This window comes from Mobula birostris, chromosome 2, assembly GCF_030028105.1.
Source record: "Mobula birostris isolate sMobBir1 chromosome 2, sMobBir1.hap1, whole genome shotgun sequence".
NCBI classification, from domain to species: domain Eukaryota; kingdom Metazoa; phylum Chordata; class Chondrichthyes; order Myliobatiformes; family Myliobatidae; genus Mobula; species Mobula birostris.
Window position 1 is genome coordinate 198,856,865 of NC_092371.1, and position 26,653 is coordinate 198,883,517.

Below are 26,653 nucleotides of genomic sequence, written 5' to 3' on the forward strand. Positions count from 1 at the left end.
AGTGGAGATACGTCTCTATCAGGGAAGGTGTAAGATGCTGCTTCCCTGCAGGTCACCCTTGGGCAAGATGTAGCACCTGCTTACCCACCCCGTCTCCCGCCGATCAGGGTCACATGGGAGCAGGTGATGCATCACTGTATGAGTAGCTGGTATATAAGAACATAAGAAATCCTGGTTATGCAACCACTGACGCCAGGCAGACAATCTCTTAAGAGTACTGATGATGGCTGGGGTCACCCGTGTTGTCAAGACACTGGCCAGAAGAAAGCAGTGACAAACCACTTCTGGAGAATTTTCCAAGAACAATCATGGTCATAGACCACGATCGTGCACATCATATGACACGGCGCAAGATGCTGATGATGACGATGGTGATCTGCCTCTTTCACACGTGGCAATTTTATAACTTCCAGAAATCGCTGGAGATGTTCGATTAAAGTTACTGTATAAATTCTTAACACCTCTGTTAAAATAGAACACTAACTGTCCTACTCGGTGGCATTAAATTAACTAAAGATGTATAAGACTTCAAACCCATTTATCTTTTTTTCACCTTATATGTTTGATTATCGTTTCCTCCTAAGATGTCCCTGACACAAAAGAACACTTCCACAGTGCTGGAAGTCAGTGCTGAATACTTCCTGGATCTTCCTTTACTCATTGATCTTCACAATGTATCTCTGTATGTTGATGATCAACCATTTTACACAAGTTCTTTCTGCACCTACTCCCCTTTAAATCAGATTCTTTGTAAGGTGGCGACTAGATTGCTTTCTTACACAGTTCCTCATCTCATCTGAACTCACTTTCTATAGACCAGGACTCCCTTGCTCAACCAGCCTTGCTGTCTGCTTTAACTCTGAGTTATGTTAAAGAATAAATTCACACACAAGCTTCAGGAAATGCGAACAGGCATAATGATTTATTGTAAAAGCTCTACAAAGCAAAGCAGTGCTCAACAGTTTGACTCAATTACTTATTACATGCTTTATTATCCATAATACAATTAGAAAAAATAGCAATGTCTAATGTGAGGAGATACAAATACAACCAAATTTCATGAAATTACCATAAAAGACAAAACTCGTGCAAGTTCTTGCAAGACATTAAAAGATTTGTAAATTAGTGAAAATTTTAATTTATAATCCACCTATGAGCATTATGATGATTTAATTTCGTTTTCTGGCAATTATGTTAATAATAGCAATAGTCAACACCAGCACACCTGCAATTGCACCAACCAGTACTCCCAGGACTGTGCCATGAACATGTGCTCTCTCACAGCGATCACCAGAGTGCTGGTGTATTTGAGTTGAGGCACACCTAAAAAGGAACAACATTACAGACTATGACATAACAATATCGCACAAACAACAGCCTTTCTGTCCAACAGTTTAATGCTGGTACCTACAGTATGTTCCATACAGATCCCCTCATCTAACAGCTTCCAAGTTCACTAACACATCCTTTCTACAGTCTTCATGTGCTTACCTAGGTTTCCCAGTGAGCAATAGTTCTCTACTATACCAATAATGCAAACTGTGTAGAGCCGTAACAAGCAAGTCTGAGAATGTGTCATCAGATAATGGCCAGGATAAGTTGTCAGGAGCAGTTCACCCAGTGGCCCTGATCTATAAGAGCATCTTCTGAAGTTACCATTAATTGTTTTTGGTCATACTAATTTCATGTTCTGCATTTTGTTTGATGAAACTGGAAAGAGATGTAGGGCATTAGGGAGAATGGCAGTTTGGGCAGCGAGGGCTATCCAAACAAAATGGATTGCTTAGTCCTCCCATTTCACTCTTTTCCACAGATGCGACCTGATCTGCTGTATTCCTCCAGCATGTTGTGTGTGTTGTTTGGATTTCCAACCTCTGCAGGCTTTATCGTGTTTGAATCTTGCCCATCTTCTATCAAACACAAATATAGGGAAAATTCTATTCTCGCTCGGAGCTATGTCCCTAAAGATTATACTGTGTTAAAGATTGTTGCATGGGACTAATGGGTCAGATAGGCAATATCTATCAATAAAATTGAACTAATGCTAGCATGGGGAATACAACGTAGGCTTGATGATCATCAATATTCTCTTGCCCAGCAGTGTCATATATTTGTATACTTTTTTTTTGCTACAACGTTTATAATCATGCCATTATTACAGGTATAATTACCTTTAAAAAGTTTAAAAAACATTTAAAAAGGTATTCACACAGCTACATGGAAACAAAATGATGAGGGAAAAGAGACAAATGCAGACAAATAGCATTAGCTTAGATGTGCAACTTGGTTAGCATAGACAAGTTGAGCTGTATGGACTATTTGATATCAAATAACTCTATCAACTTAGTAGGACATGTGTCCTATTGTCATGCGGTGTAGCAAATTCAAATATTGTTGAGATTGGCTTTCAACAAAAGTAATTTGCATTTCAGAAAAGGGTAGATCAGTTCTTTGTAACAAATGGACATCTGTGGTTCTGGAATCAGAGAAATCAGATTTCATAGTGCAAACTGAGACAAAAGGTCATCAAAATTTTCTAAGTAAACCCTGCAAAATAACTATTTTGCTCCTTCAAAGTACCCACACATGAGTTGCAGAAGCTTCACCTACCTGCAACTTGCTTTCCCATTCACAATAACACATATTCCACCATTCAGACAATAGCCAGGACTGCACTGCTCTCTGAAGGGACTTTGTAGCTGATGCTCTGCTGAGTAGAGCTGATGTTCTACTGCTCGCCGATGCCTTAATGGAGGACTCCTGGGCTGAATTGGCACTTCTGTATGAATCAGTGGAGTCAGATCTTTGAAAGAAAGATTAGTTAAGTTCAGCGATTGATTTTTGCATTTTGATAATTGCTTCTTTCCTGTTTTCTTCTATAATCTCTGGGTTAATTCCCTTGGTCTTCTCTCAATCATCCAGAGCTTCTCTCCAGTGTCTTCTTCAAGCATCAAATTAGACAAGACTCTGGATATGGAAAGTACGGCATGAACCACATCCAACCATTTCTGTGCCATTATCCATTATCCATTATGCAGGTCATTCATGAGTGTGAGAATCATGAATTGAGTCTAATCCATCCCTTTTCCAACCTTGGACAAGTGCAAAAACCACCTGAAGGTGTATGTGCCCCCTAGTCCATAGTTCAAAGACTATGCTACATTGCATTTGGCAATTGTTGCTGCTAATGTCACCCCAGTGGCCCTGATTCAGGAACCACATGGTTGCAAGTTTAGCACCCAATGAAATTCTCAGTGTAGTTCAAAAAATCCTGGAAGTTATCGTTACCATTTACAATGAAGGGCGACAATCTGTGTTAGGTGTGAGTCTAACAATGTCTGAGAGGTAGAGAAAGGGAGGGGAACAGCACGGCCAAATAGGAACAATATGTTCTTAAAAAGTGGCAATGCTTCAAAATAGCATATTGCATTGAGCAATATTGAGTAGAGAGGTTGCTTTCAGGATCATATTGAGAGTCCTGAGGTCATGTATTGAGAGCACACAAATGTCCTGGTGTAAGTAGGGGCAGAATCACACCACCTCACAAAACCAAACCCCTCTCCCTTTAGCTCTCTGCTGCCCTACATGTGGAGTCTGCGGTTCTCACATTCGCTCATTCACCGCCTCAGAAGCCACACCAGAGGGAAGCTTTGAAGGGATGATCTCACAGTAGTTCGTTTGATGCATTTAATAAATGGCTCTGTATCCATTGGAACTTAGACAAGCAAGAGGAGACTTGATGAAATATATAAACTTATTATGAGTGTATACATAGCATATTCTTTGCAGTGCTGGGGAACCAAAAACTAGAAGTCTTAGGTTCAAAGTGAGAGGGAAAATATTTTATAGGAACTGTGGAAGCTATTTTATGTTACACAGAGCAGCATGCAATATGGAATGAGTGGCCAGAGGAAGTGTACCTGATTAAATTATCCCACCTCAGGGATAACCAGTAAACTAATTCCACTCCAGATCCATAATTCGTAGTTGTTAGGTGTGTCAACTGTTTTTTTTAACTAACAGTGCATAAACCTTTGTATTTTTTGACCCCTGGTTTATTGGAGAAATAAGCTTCAATCATTTTTCTTCAGCATTAAGAAGAACAGAATGAGCAGTGTACCGTACCCCTTCAGTCTTCCATAGTGTGTTTGAAAAAGCAGCATGTCAAATTAACACATATAAAAGTAGCAACTGGAGGTAGACTCTCACATATTTCCCCCTCCAGTTCTTCAAACCATACACCCATCAACAATACCATTTGCTTTACAAAATTTAGCCAAGTTTCTCATTCATGTGTCCCTGCCATGAGCTCTCCTTATAACTGACTGTTATCACCTTGTTGAGCAATAATATTTATTACTTGCACAAGTAACTAATTTCTCTGCAAAAATCCCTAAACATCTTCAAATCACATGAAGTTAACAATAAAGCACAGAACTCAGCTTTCTAAACCCGACTTTCAGTCAGCAATGGGAAAGTAACAGCCACACCAAGAGAAAACATGAGAAGAAACTTTACCATTGAACTCAGTAATAATAATGAGGTCATCATTTTTTATGAAACTTTTGCGGTGGAGATCCCTGTGTGATATGAATCCTGACCATCCCCAGGAGGAACTCCGGTAACAATCGCATGCACCATCGTAGTAACCAGTTAATGTGGGCTTGTCCCAAAAGGAGTTGTTATATCTGCCTGTAATTAAACAGTGTCATACATATTAGGTCATTTAATGCTACCTTAAATATTAAAGCAGAGTGCAGAATCATATTGGTAGGAAATATGAAGCAAATCTAACAACTTAATAGTGTAACAATCTCAAATTTAACAATTCCAGTTGAGTTTATTATCAGGTTCAGAAGGACAGTGAGATACAGATAGAATGAAAAACTCCTTGCAACATCATCACCAGTGCAAAGGTTTAAATAAACACAGAATAAAAATTCCATATATGTTACAGATCTAATTAAACCATGTTTGTTAAAGCAAGACTGTAATATCAAAAAGCAAAGGTGCAATAGAAATCCATGGCAACGCAAGAAGTAATCTATGGTGTTCCATTGCTGAGATAGGGTTCGGATTGTGCAGGTATATTCAAGAGCCTGATGGTTGTAGGAAAGAAGCTGTCCCCAAACCTGTGGTGTGGGACTTCAGGCTTCTTATCATCTGCTTTGGTTTGGTTGATGTTGACCATGAGGTTGTCATAGTGGCCCCACTCAACTAGATGCTTTATTTCACTCCTGTATATTTACTCATTGCCACAAGTGATCCGGCCAACAGTAGTTGTGCCATTGGCGAATTTATCGATGGTATTGGATCTGTGCTTAGAGATGAAGTTATAAATGTAAAGAAAATGCTGCAGGGGGCGAAGAATGCAGTCTTGAGATGTATCTGTCTTGATGATCAACAAGGAGGAGATACTGTTAGCATACTGATTGGGATCTGCTGATGATAAAGTCAAGGATCCAGTTGCAAAAGAATGTACAGAAGCCCCGATCTAGGAGCTTTTTTACAAAACTTTAGTCAAACAACAGCATACTAACATGTGCATGACTGTTGTCCAGATGATCTTGCTCTAAGTGATGACCTAATGAAATAGCATCTGTTGTTGACCTGTGGTGGCAATAGGCAAACTGAAGGGAATCCCGGTCACTTCTGAGTTTATAGTCAATTCGCGCCAGAAACAAACTCTTCAATGGATTTCACCTGGGTTTTTCATTATTAAAAAGTCTTATCTAAACTTTGGAATGAAAAATATACTGAACTATTAGGTTCTTCAATAATGGTTGTTCGTGATCTACAGATTCAAGAACATTATTGCATTGATAGCAGTACATTTTAGTCTTCTGTCCATAAACTATTATAGAGAAATAGTAAGTGAAATTAATCAGCACATTCTTAGAAAAAGAATATTTTAATTCAATTTGGTATTTTATCTTTTATGACATCCATGTTTACTTAGTCCAGATATGGGATCCAGTCACAATAATTCTCCATATCTCTGAGCCTACTAGTGTGATCTCAATTGCAAAAAATTATATTTTCATTGTAAGTGCTAAATTATAAAAAAAACAATTAAATAGTTAGATACATTTAAAATATTTAATTAGTTTATAATATTATAAGGAAATATTAAAACTAAAGGAATTTATCTTTCAATGCCCTTCCACTCCTTTCCCCTGGGATCTCCAACTAAATCAAAGCAATGTCAAATCCAGCAGTGAGTCAGCAACATTGCAGTCCACTGCTGAATCCTCATGGAGATCAGGAGCAGGATGAAGAAACATATTTTGGGTGTCTGATTAAAACCAAGACGTACTGAATTTTCAGTGATGTACCACCTGTAGTTCTATTCCTTGGACTTCTCTCCAGACCCAGCTATTGTCGCACTTCCTGATCACTAAGAACAAATTTCCTAAATACCCTAATAACCTCCACCCCGCCAATCAGTATTTCTATGCATGTCTTGATCTCCACTCTCTGCCATGATATTTTGATCATCAGGTCCCTCTAATCCCCATCCTTTTTCACTTGCCCCAATTTACTAAATGTGCCACACCAACTGTATGATCTTTAACAATATCTCCTCAAACTCAATTTTGATTCTCCAATGGTGCTGCCCCGAAATCCGCACCTTATCCAGGCACCTGTCCAATGGACCTCTGTAACTCCCAGCCACCCCTAATTAGGAAGGCTGCTCAAGACTTCACTATATAGTGAAATAACGAAGGCACTTGGCAAAGTTTAGTTTGTGGCTTTAGAGACAGGAGGAAGACAGAAGGAAAAATGAAAGTTCAAAGTAAATTTATTACCAATGTACCTGAGCTGTATGTTACCATATACCACTTTGAGATTCATTGAAAGAAGGAAAGGGTGGTTAAAACGGTAAATAATTTTTAGAAGAGATAGCAGCGCGTCGCGTGTGCGCAGCCCTCCGGTGAAAATGATATCGTATCCATTAAATAGGGGCCGCGGACTGGAGACAGATGTGAAAGCACAGAGGAATATCTGGAGAAATTTCTGAAACGCATGTTTGCTGCTGTTGTTACTGCACGATCAAGCATCTTCCAGAGGGAAGGCCTCAAAATCCCCGGATTTGCCTGCTGTTGGCGACCCAGATTGAGGCTGAATCGTTCGAATAGAGATGGTGCTTGGTACTCAGTGTCGGAGAGCTGATCAGAGGCTCGAAGTTTTCGGACGACTCAGAGTCGGACTGTGGTCGGGCATGGCAGGGAGAGTTTTTCTTCCTTCTCCCATCTGCGTGAGATGTGGGACATTCGAGAGACTTTGAACTTTTTACTGTTCTCATGGACTGTTCTTCATTAAGTTATGGTATTGTTGCACTGTTGTAACTATATGTTATAATTATGTGGTTTTGTTAGTTTTTCAATCTTGGTCCGTCCTGTGTTTTGTGATATCATACCAGAGAAAATATTGCATCATTTCATAATGCATGCATTACTAAATGACAATAAAAGAGGACTGCATGTCCTCATAATCTAAATCTAAATTCCCAGGTTTCAAGAGGGGAGCAGTACTGAAAACAAACATTACTAGTGATTGTGAAGTTATTTGATTGTTAATAAATACTCACCTACTTCATTAAGGCCCATCTGGGAAAGTGAAGCCAATTCTTAACCTGGCCTGCATTCTAGAGGACTTCAGTCACATAGCAAAGTGTGTGATTCAGCGTGTAAGTACAGATGGCCAAAAGATGCCGCCCTCGCAGAGTTTGTAAACAAATAACAAGGAGACACCACTAAGTGGTTAATAGTTTGGGAACTAGGTTAAGGAAGATGGAGATACGAACCATAGAAACTATGAACATGGTGTGTGTATGGCACTGAGAGATTTAAAACTAGAGAGTGAAGGAAAATTCAGATTCTCTGTGAAACAAGCACAAAAAATATTTTTGTTTCATATTCCCTCGTGTCTGGTTATTTTCACTCATATTTATTCACCTGTGTCCATTATGCGTATGTTTTATACCAGCTGTCCTCAACCACCGGGCTGCGGACAGGTGACGGGCTGCAAAGCATGTGCTACCGGGCCGCGAGGAAACGACATGATTTGGTGACATGACTCAGCTGCACCTTTCCTCATTCCCTGTCACGGCCACTGTTGAGCATGAACGCACGCGAGGTCATTATCCGTGTGTCATCCATGTCAGCGCAAGAAGGAGATTAGCTCCTCGAGCTTGCAAATCATGGCGGGCTGAAAAGTATGATTGACGTAACATCTCTGCTGGCATTCTGGATCAAAGTCAAGGCTAAATATCCTGAGATAGCCACGAAAGCACTGAAAACATTGCTTCCACTTCCAACATATCTCTGCAAAAACTGAACTGCAGAATAGACTGGACATAACGAACCCCCTTCGGGTATCGCTGTCTCCCGTCACTCCTCGATGTTGCAGGGAAACAAGCCCAGGGCTCCCACTGATCCAGCAATAGTGGTGTGTTGCAATGATTTTATATGTTCATACGGGGAAAATATGTGCTGTGTGTTTAATATCCAAACGTTACTTAAAATGTTATGATGGTATTGACTTATATAACCATATAACAATTACAGCACGGAAACAGGCAATCTCGGCCTTTCTAGTCCGTGCCGAACACTACTCTCACCTAGTCCCACCGACCTGCACTCAGCCCATAACCCCCCATTTCTTTCCTGTCCATATACCTATCCAATTTTTCTTTAAATGATAATATCGAACCTGCCTCTACCACTTCTACTGGAAGTTCATAAGTTCGTTCAACACTTACTTCAAGCTCCCCTGATAATTGACTTACCACTGTATTCATGCAAGGAAAATATACGCTGTGTGTTTAATATTAAATTCATTAGATAAACCCTTTGAGAAACGAAATTGAGCGTATTAGCCACTTATCACCTATATTCAGGTCATGATTAACACCCCCCGATCAGAATCACCAAAAACGATTTGTTAAAAAAATTGGCACGTTCACGCATGTGCACTGGTGTCCGCGCAAGGCTTCCTGGTCATTGTAGTTTTCAGGGTAAACAACGTATTTGACTGCTACTCTTCTCCATTGGCAACCCTACCCCCCACCCCCGGTCGCCGGTCCGCAAGAATATTGTCAATATTAAACTGGTCCGCAGTGCAAAAAAGGTTGGGGACCCCTGTTTTATACTAACTGAAAACAAGGAGAAGCAGTTTGACCAAAGTTCAAGCTCTTTCTTATAGAATCCATTTCAAACAGATGCTAAAATTGTAACAGAGATATTGCATTTATTTTCTCACCTGGTATAAAATAACTTCCATTTGTAGTGAAGCTTCGAGTAGCCGACATTCTGAGTTTCACATCAGGATACTGGTCCATTACTGTAATGATAGCTTGTCTGTTCCCAACCGGCCATTCAAGCATATCATCATTTTCACTACTGCACAGGTGGAAAAAGATCCCTGTATGATTTTCATAATAAGAAAGAGGTCTTAAATATAAACCATATCGATATCCTTCGGGGCTCTCGAAACATGGACTGTTTATGGCACTCCTATCATTGTTTTGAATCTTTTTGGTGAAGTCCCTTACATGCCAGACACTATAAGGACATTTGGTCTCGGTAAGTGTGACATCATCCAGGAAAATACCACCTGAAGAATCACTGGGGTTACCAATTATTCCTTGGAAAACATAACGAAACTTGGCTGTCGCATGGAGGGTCACATGGGCAATGTTCCATGAATGGCTGCCATCCGCTGCAGTGAAAGAAACAAATGATAAAAACATGAAATATTTGTAAAAGTTTTAACAATCAGAATGATTTATCATACAAGGCATGGAATTTAATGTGGTTGATGAAATCTCCAGGAGTACCGGGAGTAAAGCACATTCAGATGAAGTGAAGTGAAACAACATGTACCAATCTGAAAATGAGTAGCTTCATGACTGGAATAACTAAACATAAAAGTATTCTTTCTAACCAGCACATCAACATATGCTCAGAGTATTATTTTATTTTAATTATTTATTGAAAATAGTGAAAAATTTGGTTTCTAGGTTGCATGGATAGATCAAAGGTGTCGCTATGGAATAAGGAATTGTTATGGATGCCAATTTTGTAGAAAGTTCTCTTAGCCAATGATACTCAAGTTCCTCACACTGATCACTATCACTGCTATTTCCTGCTCACACCCTGAAATGGAAATTTACATCAGTTTCACTGGCAATTTCTACTCTGTCCTAATTTACACACTGTTCAAATCAGGTTCTTCCTTTCCCTACATTAGTTTCCCCTTCTCCATTTCAGGAATAGATAGGTATTCAACATTTATGAAAAACCAACAAACCCATAAAACTTTCTTGGCCGCACCCCCTCTCTTGCCAGTTCCTGAAAGGACAATGGTAGTTTCCGGTTTCCTCTATCTTTGTTATATCTACTTCAATAATGTTACCTCCCACAGCTTTGCTTCTGGTTTCCTTCATCAGTGATTATCCTTAATGAGCAGATCTTCAGCTGCATCAACCCCATTCACTGCACTTCTCCATTTGATACTCTCCTGAACCCACTCTTCGTGGAAAACACACAAAATTCTCAATGAACTCAGCAAGAGCGGCAATCTGCCTGAAGAGGAATGAAAGGTCAACATTTTGGGCTAAGACTCTTCATCAGGACTCAAGATCAGGCCTTGTGAAGGGTCTCAGCCTGAAAACTTGTCTGCGCATTTCCCTCCATTCTGTTTGAGTTGCTTAACATTTCCGGCATCTAGAGAATCTCGTTTCCCCATTTAATCATTGTCTTCACTTTCCATAATCATCAACTCTGCAATTAACACTATCACTGCCACCTATAGTGTGGCACCACCTCTAAACATATGAACCCCTTAATACCCCAAAATGCTTCTTCAGGACTTGATGAGTCCTGAGGAATGGTCTCGGCCTGAAACGGCAATGCTTACACTTTTCCATAGATGCTGCCTGGCCTGCTGAGTTCATCCAGCATTTTGTGTAATAAGTGTAATATTTCCAGTTTGGTGATGCTACAAAGCTAGCTAGCAATACGAGCTGTCAGGAGGATGTAATGAGGCTGTAAAGGGATACAGAAAAGTTGACAGATTGGATCACACATGTCAGATGGAACATATTGTGTAAATGTATGAGATCAAATGGTTTGGTAGGGAAAACAGAAAGGTAGAGTGTTTATTTAAATGGTAAGAGATTGAAAGTTGCTGATGTTAAGTGGGGGGGGGGGCGGGATCTGGGCATCCTAATGCATGAAACATTGAAAATTAGCGTACAGGTACAGCAAGCAACTGGGAAGGCAAACAGTGCATTGGGTTTTACTGTAGGCAGACTAGAGTAAAAGAGAGGAGTAGAGAGCATTAGCTCTGATTATATACATCATTGATGTAACTACATTTAAAATATTGTGAACAGGTCTGTGGCGAAAGTGAGTGCCAGCTTGGCATTTGATGAGAGATTAAGGAGACTGGACCAAGAATTGAGAGGGTCGCCATTAAGAAGTAGGGTACTTGACTGGGTAGATGTGGGATAGATATTTCCCCTGGTTGGGATATCTAGACCAAAGGTCATAATTTTAAAATAACTGCTGGCCAGACTGGATAGAAGTGAGAAGGAAATTCTTCACCTGGATGTACTGATTATTTGGCTCCATTATATCTCTAAGCATTATTCAAGACAGAGATTAGTAGATTCTTAGATATCGATATTAGACTTTTCGACAAATATTATGCATAGGAGAGATTTGAGTTCAAAGTAAATTGATTATCAAAGTAATACACTCAAAATGCTGGAGGAACTCAACAGGTCAGGCAGCATCTATGGACAAAAGTACAGTTGACATTTCAGGCCAAGACCCTTCAGCAGGACTGGAGAAAAATAGATGAGGAGTTAATTATCCTATCTTTTCTCCTGCAATCTAATCTTCATTGACTTTTCTCCAGTCTTGATGAAGGGTCTTGGCCCAAAACATTGACTGTACTTTTTTCCATAGATGCTACCTGGCCTGCTGAGATTTTCTAGCATTTTGTGTGTGTTGCTCGGATTTCCAGCGTCTGCAGCTTCTTCCTTGTTTACTATCAAAGAAGTTATTTGTCACTATATACAATCCTGAGATACATTTTCTTGCATGCATACTAAATAAATCTGATAAGCATAACAGAATCAATGAAAGACTGCACCAACAGGTCGTATGCAGCCCGCAGAATGTTGCCATGATTCACCTGTGCCATCTTGCAGATTTAGAGAGAAATGGACAAACATAGACAAATGAAGTAATAGGTTATCAGTCTAAAAAGATCATACCTTGTAATGTATGAATTTTAACTAGTTTTCGAATAGTTCCAGTTCCATCATCCATTTTCATCCATATAACGAGCTTATCCATTGGACTGCCTGTCATTTTGTAGAAAAACTGAAGACACTGCTCATCCTTTCTGGGGTACAGGATCCTGGACTCCAGAACAGCACTTCGACCTGCATTGCCATTCTTAGTATCAAGGTACATGAAGTATCCAGCATCTAGAATTTCAATAATTTGTTAGAAACTGGAGAAAGTGGAACTATTTTTGTACGTAGTAAAAAAAAGCCACAGATTCATTCATTGTTTTACAACAATGGAACAAATTAAGATGCAGGAATTATTGGTGACAAGAGAAAGAATAATTTTAGTTTTACACATCGATATCAAACGATAGACGTCAGGATGAAGCATGCTTCAAATCAAACTCTTAATCTGAAATTAAAGAAGCAATTGAAGATATGATAACCATTTATTTCTAATTGGATAAAACAAAACAGGATCATTGATTAAGTTCATATTTACATAACTGAGTGTAAAAATGTAGTAGATGTCTGTAGGCGATTGCTCAGCAGTTTAGGGGCTGCTGATTATACAGCATTCCTAAAATAAGCTTCTGATGTGCAATTATATTTTGTTCCAGTCCTAGTTTGTCCGTTGATACGTCATTGATCGTAAGTTTTTGTTTCTTCTTTCTGCCAACAATGCAATCAATCCCCTTTGGCATCATCCTGTATATTGCTTTCATTTTTTTCAATACATCATTCATGCTATCGCCTGTCAGGAGTTACTTGTGTAGCTTTTCACATTTGCCAAGTTTCCTTATTAACAATGAAACATAGAAAACCTACAGCACAATACAGGCCCTTCAGCCCACAATGCTGTGTCAAACATGTCCTTACTTTAGAAATTACCTAGGATTACCAATCACCCTCCACTTTTCTAAGCTCCATGTACCTATCCAGGAGTCCCTTAAAATACCCTATTGTATCCGCCTCCATCACCGTCACCGGCAGCCCATTCCATGCACTCACCACTCTCTGCATAAAAATCTTACCCCTGACATGTCCTCTGTACCTAGTTCCAAACACCTTAACACTGTGCCCTCTCATGTTAGCTATTTCAGCCATGGGAAAAAGCCTCTGCCTATCCGCATGATCAATGCCTCTCATCATCTTTTACACCTCTATCAGGTCACCTCTCATCCTCCCTTGCTCCAAGGAGAAAATGTCAAGTTTGCTCAACCTATTCTCATAAGGCATGTTCCCCAATCCAGGGAACATCCTTATAAAGCTCCTCTGCACCCTTTCTATAGTTTCTACATCCTTCCTGTAGTGAGCTGAACAGCACTGAGCACAATACTCCAAGTGAGGTCTGACCAGGGTCCTATATAGCTGCAACATTACCTCTCTGCTCTTGAATTTAATCCCATACTTGACGAAGGCCAATGCACCGTATGCTTTCTTAACCACAGAGTCAACCTGCGCAGCAGCTTTGAGTCTCCTATGGACTCGGACCCCAAGATCCTTCTGATCCTCCACGCTGCCAAGAGGCTTACCATTAACACTATATTCTGCCATCGTATTTGACCTACCAAAATGAGCCACCTCACACTCATCTGGGTTGAACTCAATCTGCCACTTCTCAGCCCAGTTTTGCATCCTATTGATGTCCCGCTATAACATCTAGAAGCCCTCCACACTATCCACAACACCCCCAACCTTTGTGTCAATCTAATTGGAAGCTATGGCAACAGGTACAGGTCATATTCTTCCTAATTTCCATTCAGGCTCCTGGATTAAACAGCTTGTTAGATGAAGAACATGTGATGGCTCTGGGCCTGTAGTCATTAGAATTTTGAAGAATGAGACACAACCTCATTGAAACCTATCAAATGGTGAAAGGCCATGGTGAGTGGATGTGGAGAGGATATTTCCTGTGGTGGATGAGTCTAAGACCAGACGACACAGCCTCAAAATAGAGGAGCATCCATTTAGAATGGAGATGAGGAGGAATTTCTTTAGCCAGAGAGAGGTGAATCTGTGGAATTTATTGCCGTAGGCAGCTGTGGAAGCCAAATCTTTATGTATATTTCAGGCAGAGGTTGATAGATTTGTGATTGGTCAGGACATGAAGGTATATTGGTGAGGGGGAGGCAGAAGTCTGGGGCTGAGGGGGAAAATGGATCAGCCAAGATGAAATGGTGGAGCAGACTCATTCGGCAAAATGACCTAATTCTGCTCCTATATCTTATGGTCTTGTGGTCTTATTACCGCTTTAATTATTTATTACAAGGTCAAAAACTTTCTTATCAGCAGGAAAGCCATCCGTCGTAAATAGAATTCTAAGTCACAATGCCGTAGAGTTCTCTGTTCTTTGATTTCAATTCTTTTTGGACATACTTAGATAAAAATAGTTAAAAACGCAGCACCTCAGAACTGATGGTTTTTTTTGTACAACGAAACAATTCTTAAGTTCTCTTTGGGCACTAGATGGAGTAAGTTGCATTTTGGCTTTGCTCCATTCATTTTTCAATCTTTTTACCACACTTTTACTATCTATATTAAAGTGTTTATAACACTTTTATATGCTTGAACTTTCATTTTTAATCACTGGAATGGATACCAGAGGGAAAAAGGCATCAGCCGAAGGCAAGGAAGCTGGTTATGGAAATGGAAGGAGAGAAGGTGATTTTAAACAGCCTAAACAGTCTCAACTCACTTTGTAAGCTAAGTCGAAGCTCCTGGATGATAAATTCAATAAAAGATTTTCTACTTTGGAAGTATTGTTAAAGGAGAATGAAGGTAGACTGGGAGCACTTAAGAGGGAGATTGAAAAACAACAGTGGCAAATTTCTGAACTCGATGAAGCTGGTAGACAGAGATATCATAGATTGGATTTGTTGGAAAAGAAATTAACTTCGATCACTCAAACACTGGAACAGTATAAAGTCAAGATTATTGACCTGGAAAGTAGCAGTCATAGACAGAATTTGCGAGTAATAGGACACCGTGAAGACGTTGAGAGTGGTGACGTTACTAAATTCTTTTCTCAATTTTTAATGGACGTGTTCGGCTCTGAACATGTTCGGCTCTGATCAATTTTTTTTTTCTACTCCTCCTATACTTGATTATGTTCAGCAGGCTTTAAGAGCAAAACCTCCTAAAGAGTTGAAGCCTTGACCTGTTATACTCCGATTCCACTATGTGCATAGCAAGGAGCATGTAATTCGAATTGCCCATCCGAAAGGGGTTATTGAACACGGAGACCTCAACTTTTGTCTGGTTGAGGACCACAGTCCTGAGGTAATGCAAGAAAGAGCGCTTTTTAAACCGGTGATGTCTGAGCTCTATCAAAGAAAGTTCCAACCAGCTCTGCTATTTCCAGCTCACCTAAGGGTTGTTCTGCCTGATAAATCACGTAAATGGTTTAAATCTATGGACGAAGCTCATCAATTCCTTGAGGATCAATGTTCGATCTCAGCAGTCTAATAAATTTACTGTTTCTTCATGTCTGTACTCATTTGGTTTATAAGTTAATAACCAGTTCATAGATCTGGACTTTTAAAGTTTGAAGTATTTTGCTCTTGGTTTGATAATACTCGTAATTTGTTTTGGAGTATGAATGTTTATCACGCTTTTATGTTAAAGTTCCTTTTTTCCCCTTTATTATTTTATTTTATTTTTTCAATTGTTCGTTTTTGAAAATAATTGAGAATCTGATTTGGTGATTGATGGGTTTTTTTTCCCGAAATATTAATAAGATTGTATTCTGTTTCACTTTCCATGATCTCGCCTTTCAAAATGTTTTGCAAACGGCTGTTCTTTTTAACATTTATTTGGTGTTTTTTATGGCATTCTTTTCTCAGTGTTTTGACTGTGGGTGGTATTTTGCATTCTTTTCAATTTTGGAGATTGGCCTTCAAGAGAGGTGGGGGTAGGGGAGTTTCTAGATAGCTTTCTGGCTAGTTGGCCAGTTTTCAGGCTGTTGTGGATGGGAAGTGGGGCTATTTTTAATTTAGTTTTTTTCATCTGGGCTGATCTGAAACTACAAATATGTCTGAATTGTTGTAACTTCCGGTTCCCTTTAAACCTTTTTCCCTCTTCCTGATTTATGAGTTTCCAATGCAGTAAGGTTAACCCTTTACATACCATATGGCTTATTCAAGTAAAATGGATAATATTATTAACTTAGTTTCATGGAATATGAATGGTTTGAATCACCCAATTAAATGGAAGAAAATTTTTAAAGTTTTTCATAGATTGAATGCTCGGATTATCTTTGCCTAGGAAACTCATGTGAGGAAGGAGGATAATCGGCGGTTTTTTAGGTCTTGGAAAGACAAACAATTTCACTCCAACTCACAGGATAAGGTGCAAGGAGTCCCTACTTTTATAGATTCCTCGATTTCATTTGTTCACTATGAAACAATTTCACACCTGAATGGTAGATTTTTGTTAATTACTGGTTTACTTTATAACCAAAAAGTTGTTATGGTTAATATCTATGCACCAAATACCGACTATCCTGAATTCTTTAAGCATTTATTTGCATCTCTTCCTAATTTAAATGAATATACGTTGATAATGAGCAGAGATTTTAACTGTTGCCTGAATCCCTCAATGGACAGGTCTGCGCCCAATCAGGTACTTCCAAACAAATCCACTATTTTTATTAATTCCTTTTCAGTTGACTCCAGAATTTTAGAAGCTTGGAGGTTTTTAAATCTTAACAATAAAGAGTTCTCATTCTTTTCTCATGAATATCATAATTACTCTAGAATGGATTACTTTTTTATGAACTCTCAATTAGTTTCGTCTGTTACTGCCTGTGAGTACGATTCAATCGCCGTCTCTGATCATGTGCCCTTGAAGCTATCAATCAATTTAACTGATGTAACTTTCAGCGCTCGACAATGGTGGTTCAATTCTACTCTGCTTCAGGACTTAAACTTTGTTAACTTTATTAAAGAACAGATTACCTTTTTCTTTTCAACTAACTTTACTGAAGAAATTTCCTGTAGGATATTATGGAATACTTTTAAAGTATATGTCCATGGGCAAATTATTTCATATTCTGCTGGATTGAAAAAATGAATTAATAATAAAATACGTACATTGGTTGATTATGATAAAAGAAATTGATAAAAAATATTCTGCTGCTCCTAATTTGGAGCTTTATAAAAAGACAGTTGAACTTCAGATGCAACACAGTTTATTATTAACATCCCCGATTGAAAATCAATTACTTAAAACTAAGAATCAATTTTATATACATGGGAAGGCAGATTATTATTATATTATTATTATTATTACTGTATATTAGATTATTATCTAAATGGAGTCAAGTTAGGAAAAGGGGAAGCACAACGAGATCTCGGTGTTCTTATACATCAGTCACTGAAAGCAAGCGTGCAAGTACAGCAGGCAGGAAGAAAGCTAATGGCATGCTGGCCTTCATAACAAGGGGAATTGAGTATAAGAGCAAAGAGGTCCTTCTGCAGCTGTACAGGGCCCTGGTGAGACCACACCTGGAGTACTGTGTGCAGTTTTGGTCTCCAAATTTGAGGAAGGACATTCTTGCTATTGAGGGAGTGCAGCGTAGGTTCACAAGGTTAATTCCTGGGATAGCGGGACTGTCATAGGTCGAAAGATTGGAGCGACTGGGCTTGCATACTCTGGAATTTAGAAGGCTGAGAGGGGATCTTATTGAAACATATAAGATTATTAAGGGATTAGACACGCTGGAAGCAGGAAGCATGTTCCCGCTGATGGGTGAGTCCAGAACCAGAGGCCACAGTTTAAGAATAAGGGGTAGGCCATTTAGAACGGAGTTGAGGAAAAACTTTTTCACCCAGAGACTGGTGGATTTATGGAATGCTCTGCCCCAGAAGGCTGTGGAGGCCAATTCTCTGGATGCTTTCAAGAAAGAGATGGATAGAGCTCTTAAAGATAGCGGAATCAAAGGTTATGGAGATAGGGCAGGAACTGGATACTGATTGTGGATGATCAGCCATGATCACAGTGAATGGCAGTGCTGGCTCGAAGGGCCGAATGGCCTGCTCCAGCACTAATTGTCTATTGTCTATTGTCTATTGAAATTGAATATTCCAAAATTACTATTTAATGAATGTTTAGCACTAGATGCATCCATTACGGAAGAAGAAGTGAAGAAAGCAATTTCTTCGATTAATTCTGGTAAAGCACCCGGTCTGAAAAATCTTTTTCAAATCTACTTTCTCCTTGGTTATGTAGAATCTTTAAGGATGCCTTATTTGTAAGTAAATTACCTCAATCCTTTTATGAAGCATCTATTTCTTTAATTGCTAAAAAAGATAAGGCCCTACTGAATGTGTATCATATAGACCTATATCCTTGTTGAATGTGGACTCCAAAATCTATTCCAAGATATTAGCAATTAGATTGGAAAATGTATTGCCACAAATTGTCTCTCTCAACCAGACAGGAATTATTAAAAATCATTATTTGTTATGTTAATGTTAACAGGTTAATGATTTACCCTGTCAAATCCTATTATACCCAATTTTTTCTTCCAACCATCCAGAACTGATCAAGCTTTTCTTTCATGGAAGACAAAGAGAAAACATGTTTTCGTGACTTATTTATGGATAATTGTCTCATGTCCTTTGAACAGTTGTCAAATAAATATAATTTGCATTAATATCACATTTTTTCAGATATTTACAGATTATAAACTTTTTGAATGTAACTTTACCTACTTTTCCAATACCACAACAAACTGAAATTACAGAAAAAGTTTTAGCTTTAAACCCTTATCAGAATGAGTTTAATAGCAATTGTTTATGATTTAATTACAAAAATACATCTAGGTACTTCTGTTAAAATTAAAAATGAATGGGAAAGAGAACTTCAGGTATCTTTACCTATAGAAAAATGGGAGAAAATTCTCCAAATAGTTAACACTTCTTCAATATGTGCTAGACATGCTTTGATATAATTTAAGGTGATTCATAGGGCCCTTATGTCTAAAGCTAAGTTAGCTCCTTTTTATTGCCATATAAATCCTGTCTATGACAGATGTAATTCTGAGATAGCTTCCTTGACACATATGTTCTGGTCTTGCGCTCTTTTGGAGAAATATTGGAAAGACATTTTTGGTATTATTTCAGTATTTTTACATATTGATTTACAACCGCATCCTATTACTGCAATTTTTGGATTACCAGTGATAGACTCTAGTCATTTATCCCCTTCAGCTTGCCATTTGATTGCATTTGTTACATTAATAGCCAGAAGATCCATTTTATTTAAATGGAAAGATTCTAATTCCCCCTAGTACATTTCAATGGTTTTCCCAAACTATAACATGTTTAAACTTGAAAAAAATTTTAGGAGTGTTATTTTTGATCCATCGGTTAAATTTGAAGAAACTTGGAGGCCATTTATTCAACATTTTCATATGATGTAAGCTGACCTTTTCTGAATCCTTTTCAATAACTTTTTGTTTGTGTATAGAGGAGCGGAGTTAATGACAAATAATGATCTTAACTGATGAAACATGGCAGCTCAGCCTTCGTTTTGTTTTGTTTTATTTTTTTTGTTTTTTTTTAGTGTAGGTGGACTTTTTCTTTCTATAAAATTTTTTGAATCTTTTCCATGTTCAGTTATTAAGAGATTGGGAGGCTTATATTACATATGTTACTCGGAGTCTGTGTTTGTATACGTTAACTGTTATTAATGTAATCCCGATCTCTATGTATTATTATCATTATTATATTTAATATTTGGAAACTTAATAAAAAAGATTGAGAAAGCAAGAAAGAAACAATTCCTCACACTTCCGCAACCCTTTTAGTCATATTTGGACAAATCAAAATACTGGTTTTCTCTGCCATTCATATCTGAAGACCAGATGTCATTTGATACCAGGCAAACCAAATTAATGTTACCCTATTATATTAGTGTATGGGCATTTAATAATATTGTGGCTTCACCTGGAATCAAATTCATATTTAATAAGATCCAGATTGTATCATTAGGAATGTTATTACATGCTCAGTATAAAATGATAACTAATATGCAACAGCAGTTCTTAAATAAAACTCAGTCAAAGATAAGAGTTTTAGGGAATTAAAACATTTGACAGGCTAGGTCAAGAGATATCAAGGTTTTCACCAAGAAATCCAGAACTAAGAGGAAAATTGTTAAATGAGAGCTTTCTGATATTTGGCTGTAATATCAGAAAGTTTTTCATCACACTAAAGGTATTATAAATCTGAAACTCTTTCTCAGACTGCTTTTGAGGAGTAGGCCAATCTGAAATGTCACAACTGAGATTTCCTTAGTCAAGTTTATTTGAGGTTATGCAAACAAGGCAAGTAAATGTTGTTCAGATCCAGATCAGCCATGATCTTTCCCGAAGACAGAACAGGCGCAAGAATCGGAATGGTGGATTAGGTGATCATGGGAAATTGAAAGAACTTGATGGTTCACACTCACCTCTGCATTTTCCATTTATAGTATGATCTTCACTTCCAGGACTGCTCTTCACATGAACCCAATCGGTAACATCCTGTTTTCCCTGGATCATGCCACAGATATTAAGAACCTCAAATGCACATTGGTCCAACAGTGTGAGAGTGGCATCTGAGATAAAGGTTTATGTGAAAATCAAAATTAATCAATATCCCTGAAGAGGACCATAGTCATCAAGAAAATGAATTGAAAACTGAACTTACTGCATTTATACATTCGATTTAACCTCAGCAGATCAACAGCACTGAAGTCTAATCGTTGTCCAATAATGTCATCAAACACTGGTATCTTTGCAGTGATGGTTCGCACACTATTGTTTTTGCTGAAGGAGAATGGTGGATAATGCATCACAGATTCATAATCATATGGAATATTCTGGTCAGTAATGATGTCCTCGCCATACGGTGCAAAATTTTGCTTCTTCTCTGAATAAAAGTACAACATTGACCTTCAGCGGCAGTTAAAGGTAATTTATTTTCAAAATTAGATTAAATATCAAATTTATTTAATTAAAATTACACATTTTATACCAACAACCAAGCAATCCTATCATTCTCTTGCAACCAAAAGGTATTAAAGTATCATTTGAAAGGAATTACAAATACCTGATGTATAAATTGATACTGAAGAATGTCATTTGGCCCATTGGCTCCCAGTATAGTTATCCCAATAGTCCCATCTCCTCTCTATTTCCCTGTTACTTATTCCCCATACACATGCTCATCAATTGTCCTTTGATTCTTTTTACCTCCACCCTACACTCAGAAGACATTGGAATGAGCTGATTACTTTACCAGCAAGTTTTTACCATGTGGGAGGAAGCCCATGTGTTCATGGAGAAATCATGCAAACTCTACACAGACAGCATCGCAGGACAGGGTCAAGCCCAGATCCTTTCAGATCTGTGTCAGTACGCTCAACTAAACCAATATACCTATGAGATTGTTAACTTGAAACCTTACCAGGCTGAATTTCATTCCACCAAATATTAATGTAGTCATCACGGTCTGGTCTTGAGTGCTCGTGGTAAAATCCTAGTGCATGCAGAATTTCATGCTCAACAGAAGCTTTTGTGTCACACCACGTACCAATGGACAAATCTTGGCCATTGTGGCTATCACCAATAAAAGACCAACACCTGTTCATTGAAGACAGTATTTTGACAATTACATGCAAAGAAGAAAAAATATAGTTGTTTAGAAAAATATGGTCATTTTAGCAACGTACAGGACATATTTCCATATTTCCATGACATAGCCGAGGAGGAGTCATGTTGGTGCTAAATTGTGACCCCTTTGTGTTCATCTATGAAAACAGCTTAATTTCTACCTTTGATGTCTCTCCTTTTCCCTTTCAGGGTGGCTGGGGTTCTATTAAAGACCCTGACCTGAAGTTACACTCAGACCTCGGTTCTTTTGCCGTGGTGGGAACTGCTCCCAGGAGCTCACAACCAGCCGATTTTCGATACCTCAAGGACGTGGCCCAGAAAACGAGCACGCTTTCAAGGTTTTGAGGTTTTGCAGCACTGAGGATGGGCTGATTCTAAGCCAGTGCCACTGACTGAAATGTCGCAGGAAAGAATGAAGCATCAGGAACACAGATCAGCTGTCAGAAGCTGTGTACTCAGCAAGTGGAGGGTGCTGATGTTTATTTTTGTAGAGATGGGTAGGGGTGGGAGAGGATAATTGCCTTGCTGCTGCTTGTGCGTGGGAGGGGGAATGGGGGAGGCTCTGGGGTTTTAACTTTTTAACTGCCACTCATTCTTTGGGGCTCCCTTCTGTCTTCATGGATGTCTGCAAAGAAAAAGAATTTCAAGAATTTCAGAGATTTCATCTCTGATATTAAATGGAATTATTGAACTGCAATGCTGTTATTAAAATAGCATCAGATCTTTGGTGTTGTTGTTGTGATGTCAATCATAAATAGTATGTACGCCAAGTTCATGATTAAAATAAGCTGCAGGAATATGAAAGGATTCTTTCCAGGTACCTGCAGAAAGGCACAAACTCAGCTATAGCTCAAATATTTAATTCGACTGTCAATGTACACTGCACAATATTAAAAAGACGAGCCTCCAACCACCTCCAAAGGTAGCTTGAAATGGAGTGCAGAGATCCTCTTCCTGATCCTGGTGTAGGCAAATCAAGTTACGAACCACACTATACCTTACGTTATGGAAAAGATGAGCAGGACAGGGAGTATAAAGGGAAGGGCTGGGACATGGTGTAGGCCAGGAGAGACTGAATGAGATTAGTAGTAGTGGTGTTTCAGATCTTTCCTATTTTTCTCTCAGTCTCTCTTCTCTTTTTTTTTCAACTTAAAACATAATTTCTTTCTAAAATTTCCCAGAGATTTTCTGAAGATTAATTTAGTTTTTGTCTCTACATTTAGAGAAGATTTTTAAAAGTATATTGCTGTCTCTTTTGAACAATATCAACAATATTTCTTCTTTGTACATCATACTTAATGCACCAAGGCCCATCAATATCTGGAGAGGGATAGGAAGAAAGATAACTCACATATCTACCACCAATTAATCATAGAGAATTAAATACAGATTTTAGGTTTAAATAGTTGCGAAGAGAATTTCAGAGTGATCAGATGAGGACTCTTTTAATGAAAGATAGAGATGAATATGCAGAAGATAAATTTGGGAAAATTAAGAATGCAAACGTAGAAAGTTAAGTTAAAAGAAAAAGTGGAGCAAGGGTAAATCAAACTACTACAGATGCTAGAAATCTAAAGCACTGGTCAATATTTACAGCATGAACCTGCTATATTGTTTAATACTTGCAGAGTACCTGAAAGGAGATAAATAATACTTGGCTCTCTTCTTTCACAGTCAAAACAGCACACAGTTTGTACTATTTTATGAAACTAAGAACCTTTGGTGCAGTCTATATACAAAAAATAATTATCAAACTGTATAGTTTTATACATACCCATCTAAGTTTTTAAAAGATAGGAAAGATTTCTCTCCTTCGTATGGTTTAAAATCAACGCACGACTTTAAGCGAAACTGCTCAAACGCATGCAAGATGATGCCCTTGGCATTTAACTCTGAAAATCAGAATTTAAGCAATTCATTTGAAGTATTTTTACACAATAAACCAATGCTAGGTTAATATAACAAATGAAGAAGTTTGACTATAAATCTCTTCAGTTGTAATGGTCAAAAGCTAATTAAAATATGATTTAAAATGATACCCAAATACCTCTACTTCATGCTTATGAGATGATGAGAATGGATTTTTCTGGAAATTCTCAGTGTAAGTGCCACTATGTCTTTCAACTCCTGAGCATATGCTCACTGACATGTTTCTGTTGTGCTCTGTAAATGGACTCTGCATGGAGCCCAGCCACTGAGTAGAAACTTGCTCAGAGTCCCTAGGAATCATGTTCCAGGAAACAATTAATTTGAGCAACACACTCAAAAAATGCTGGTGAATGCAACAGGCCAGGCAGCTTCTATAGGAAGAGTTACAGTCAATGTTTCGGGCCGAGACTCTTCATCAGGAGTCCTGATGTCAACTGTACCTCTTCCTGTAGATGTTACCTGGCCTGCTGCATTCACCAGCATTTTGTGTGTGCGTTGCTTGAATTTCCAGCATCTGCAAATTTCATCGTGTTTGCAAACTATTAATTAGAGTTATTTTTGTGCTTCTGTTAGAGAAAGAAGTAACAATGTCTTAATTTGATTTTTTTATTATTATTTATGTTTATTTTCATGTTTTCAACTATTTAAAATGTTTTGAAGAATCAACTTTGTATTCTATTAAAACATTATTCAGAATTCTGGCAAGATTGACCCCTCTTCTGCAAAATAATATGGAGAAATTTCAGATATGCACGTTATGCATTCATCTTTTGCTGTCCCATGATTTAACTTCAGGAAAGTATATACAGTTAATGAAGCAAAATGATCATCCTCTGGGCTACAACATGTGCACTAGAAATTGCCTATCATTCTGGGTCAAAAATTATTCTGCTTTGATTTATTTTACAATGAACAACAACAGTGAATAAATTTGTTAATCAACACAAAAGTGAAAAAGTGCTCTGTCCATTTAGCAATATTTCACTTTTGAATTCTGATTGCTTATCTTCAATAAGTCTGTAAAGCTGTCAATGTAAACATTTCAAATTTCCCTGCTTGGACAAGATTGACCACTCTCCTGCAAAATACTATTGAGAAATTTCAAATGTGCACATTATACATTCATATAATATTAGATACTTAAATCAGGACATTAATAATGAGTGTGAAGACCTCCATATTATCAATAATTTATAAATAAAATTTTACCAAGACTATCTGTTAGAATGTATGGAACTGGGAATGTCCATCTCGTTGTTGGGTCTTTATGAGCATTCCGTCCTCGCTGAAACAAAGTAAGGAAATCAATATTCCATGAAAGATGACAGCATGGTACAAAATGAATCTATTATGAATCAACATAATGCATATCATACTTACAACTACTGCAATGTCTCCCTGAAGCAAAAACCTTTGGGATTCTATCAGAAAGGTAATCGGAAAAACATACTATAAGAAATTCTACATGTTGATCAAAGATGCTATGAAAATTTTCATTAATCAAGAGAAATTTAGAAGGATATACTCGTAAATTTAAGAGACTTAACTTTCAAGATAGTAGAGAATGGATTCTTTGTTCTAAGTCTTATAAATTACCTGAATTTATTTGTTGGATATCCTCTTTTAAATTGCTAACATCCACTTCATAATCTAATTAATGAAGAATTAGAAATGAATGCATTAAACATTAAGAAAGACGTTGTGTGAAAGGCTTTTAAAACAAGTAACAGAGAAAAGCAACACTTACAATTTTCAGAAGGAACCTTTCTGATCTGGAAAAAGAAATATTTGATTTTAAGTGGTAAAAGTATAATCAAGATAATTTGAAAATGAACATAATGTGTCTTACCACCAAAGTTTCACAATATGCCAACAAAACTACTAAAGAAAAGGAATACAATGCGGATGAGTGCATTTTTGTTCCACTCAGCAAATGTGTTGGCTGTCGATATATGGACACACTAACATTCAGTTTTCACCATCTTGACATTTATAGCATGTTTGGGACATAAATCTACACCACGGGGAAGATGAGTGCAATAGTCCAACATCCTTTCTTCTAATAACAGCTTCATGGTACAAGAATGTTTCTGTATTCCTAGCCTTGCGTTTTTTTTGTTAAGTTATTAAGACAATTCAGAAGGATAGTGAATAATTCACTTAAACTTAACTACTATCTCTCCAAAGAAAATCTGCTGACACATGCTTAAATATTGTTCATGAAGTAATACAAATAAGATGCCATATCTGCTACATAATGAAAACATATAAAATTTGGAGTTGAGATGCAGGGTTGCTATTTCTATGGACTTCAAAGTAAGTACACAGGGAGAGATAGGAATAAATTTCTTCACCAGAAGGTATTGATTCTTTAGCATTCTATACGCCTAAGAGTACGTGTGCTCCGTGCCTGACAAGATGCAAGATGGGTGCTTAGGGGCTTGGGTCAAGTGTGTAGTCAGCTCTGGGTTTAGGAGCATGAATAAATTTGTCACGGAAGCCAGGAGACAGGAATGCAGTGAATCAGGTGTAAGGGCAGAGTCAATAGTGTGGAACGTGAGCAGTCTTGTGGCCGGAGGCAGGGGTCAGGATAGTGGATCAGGTGCCTTGCTGGGACTTGGGTTCAGATGTTTAACCAGAATGAGATGGGCATGTAATCAGACGTACTGAGAACCAGGCTAAGGAACACAGGGAGATGTGCAGCCTATCTCAATTACCTGGAACAACTTGTCACCATTAAAGTCTTCACTAATCAA

At 38.1% G+C, this 26,653-nt stretch overlaps 1 protein-coding gene across 1 annotated transcript; it reads right to left on the bottom strand.

Moving 5' to 3' along the window:
• Window positions 1-1,001: 1,001 nt before the first annotated feature.
• Window positions 1,002-25,812, bottom strand: LOC140209987 (meprin A subunit alpha-like). Its single transcript, XM_072278699.1, has 14 exons — window positions 25,747-25,812; window positions 25,645-25,669; window positions 25,494-25,547; window positions 25,278-25,318; window positions 25,107-25,182; window positions 23,743-23,860; window positions 21,763-21,938; window positions 21,004-21,225; window positions 20,765-20,911; window positions 12,290-12,505; window positions 9,265-9,723; window positions 4,519-4,692; window positions 2,611-2,803; window positions 1,002-1,323 (listed from the first exon to the last, which is right to left on the bottom strand). The coding sequence occupies exons 1-14, from the start codon at window positions 25,810-25,812 to the stop codon at window positions 1,170-1,172; spliced, it is 2,121 nt and encodes a 706-aa protein (XP_072134800.1). The 3' UTR covers window positions 1,002-1,169.
• Between the last annotated feature and the right edge of the window lie 841 nt (window positions 25,813-26,653).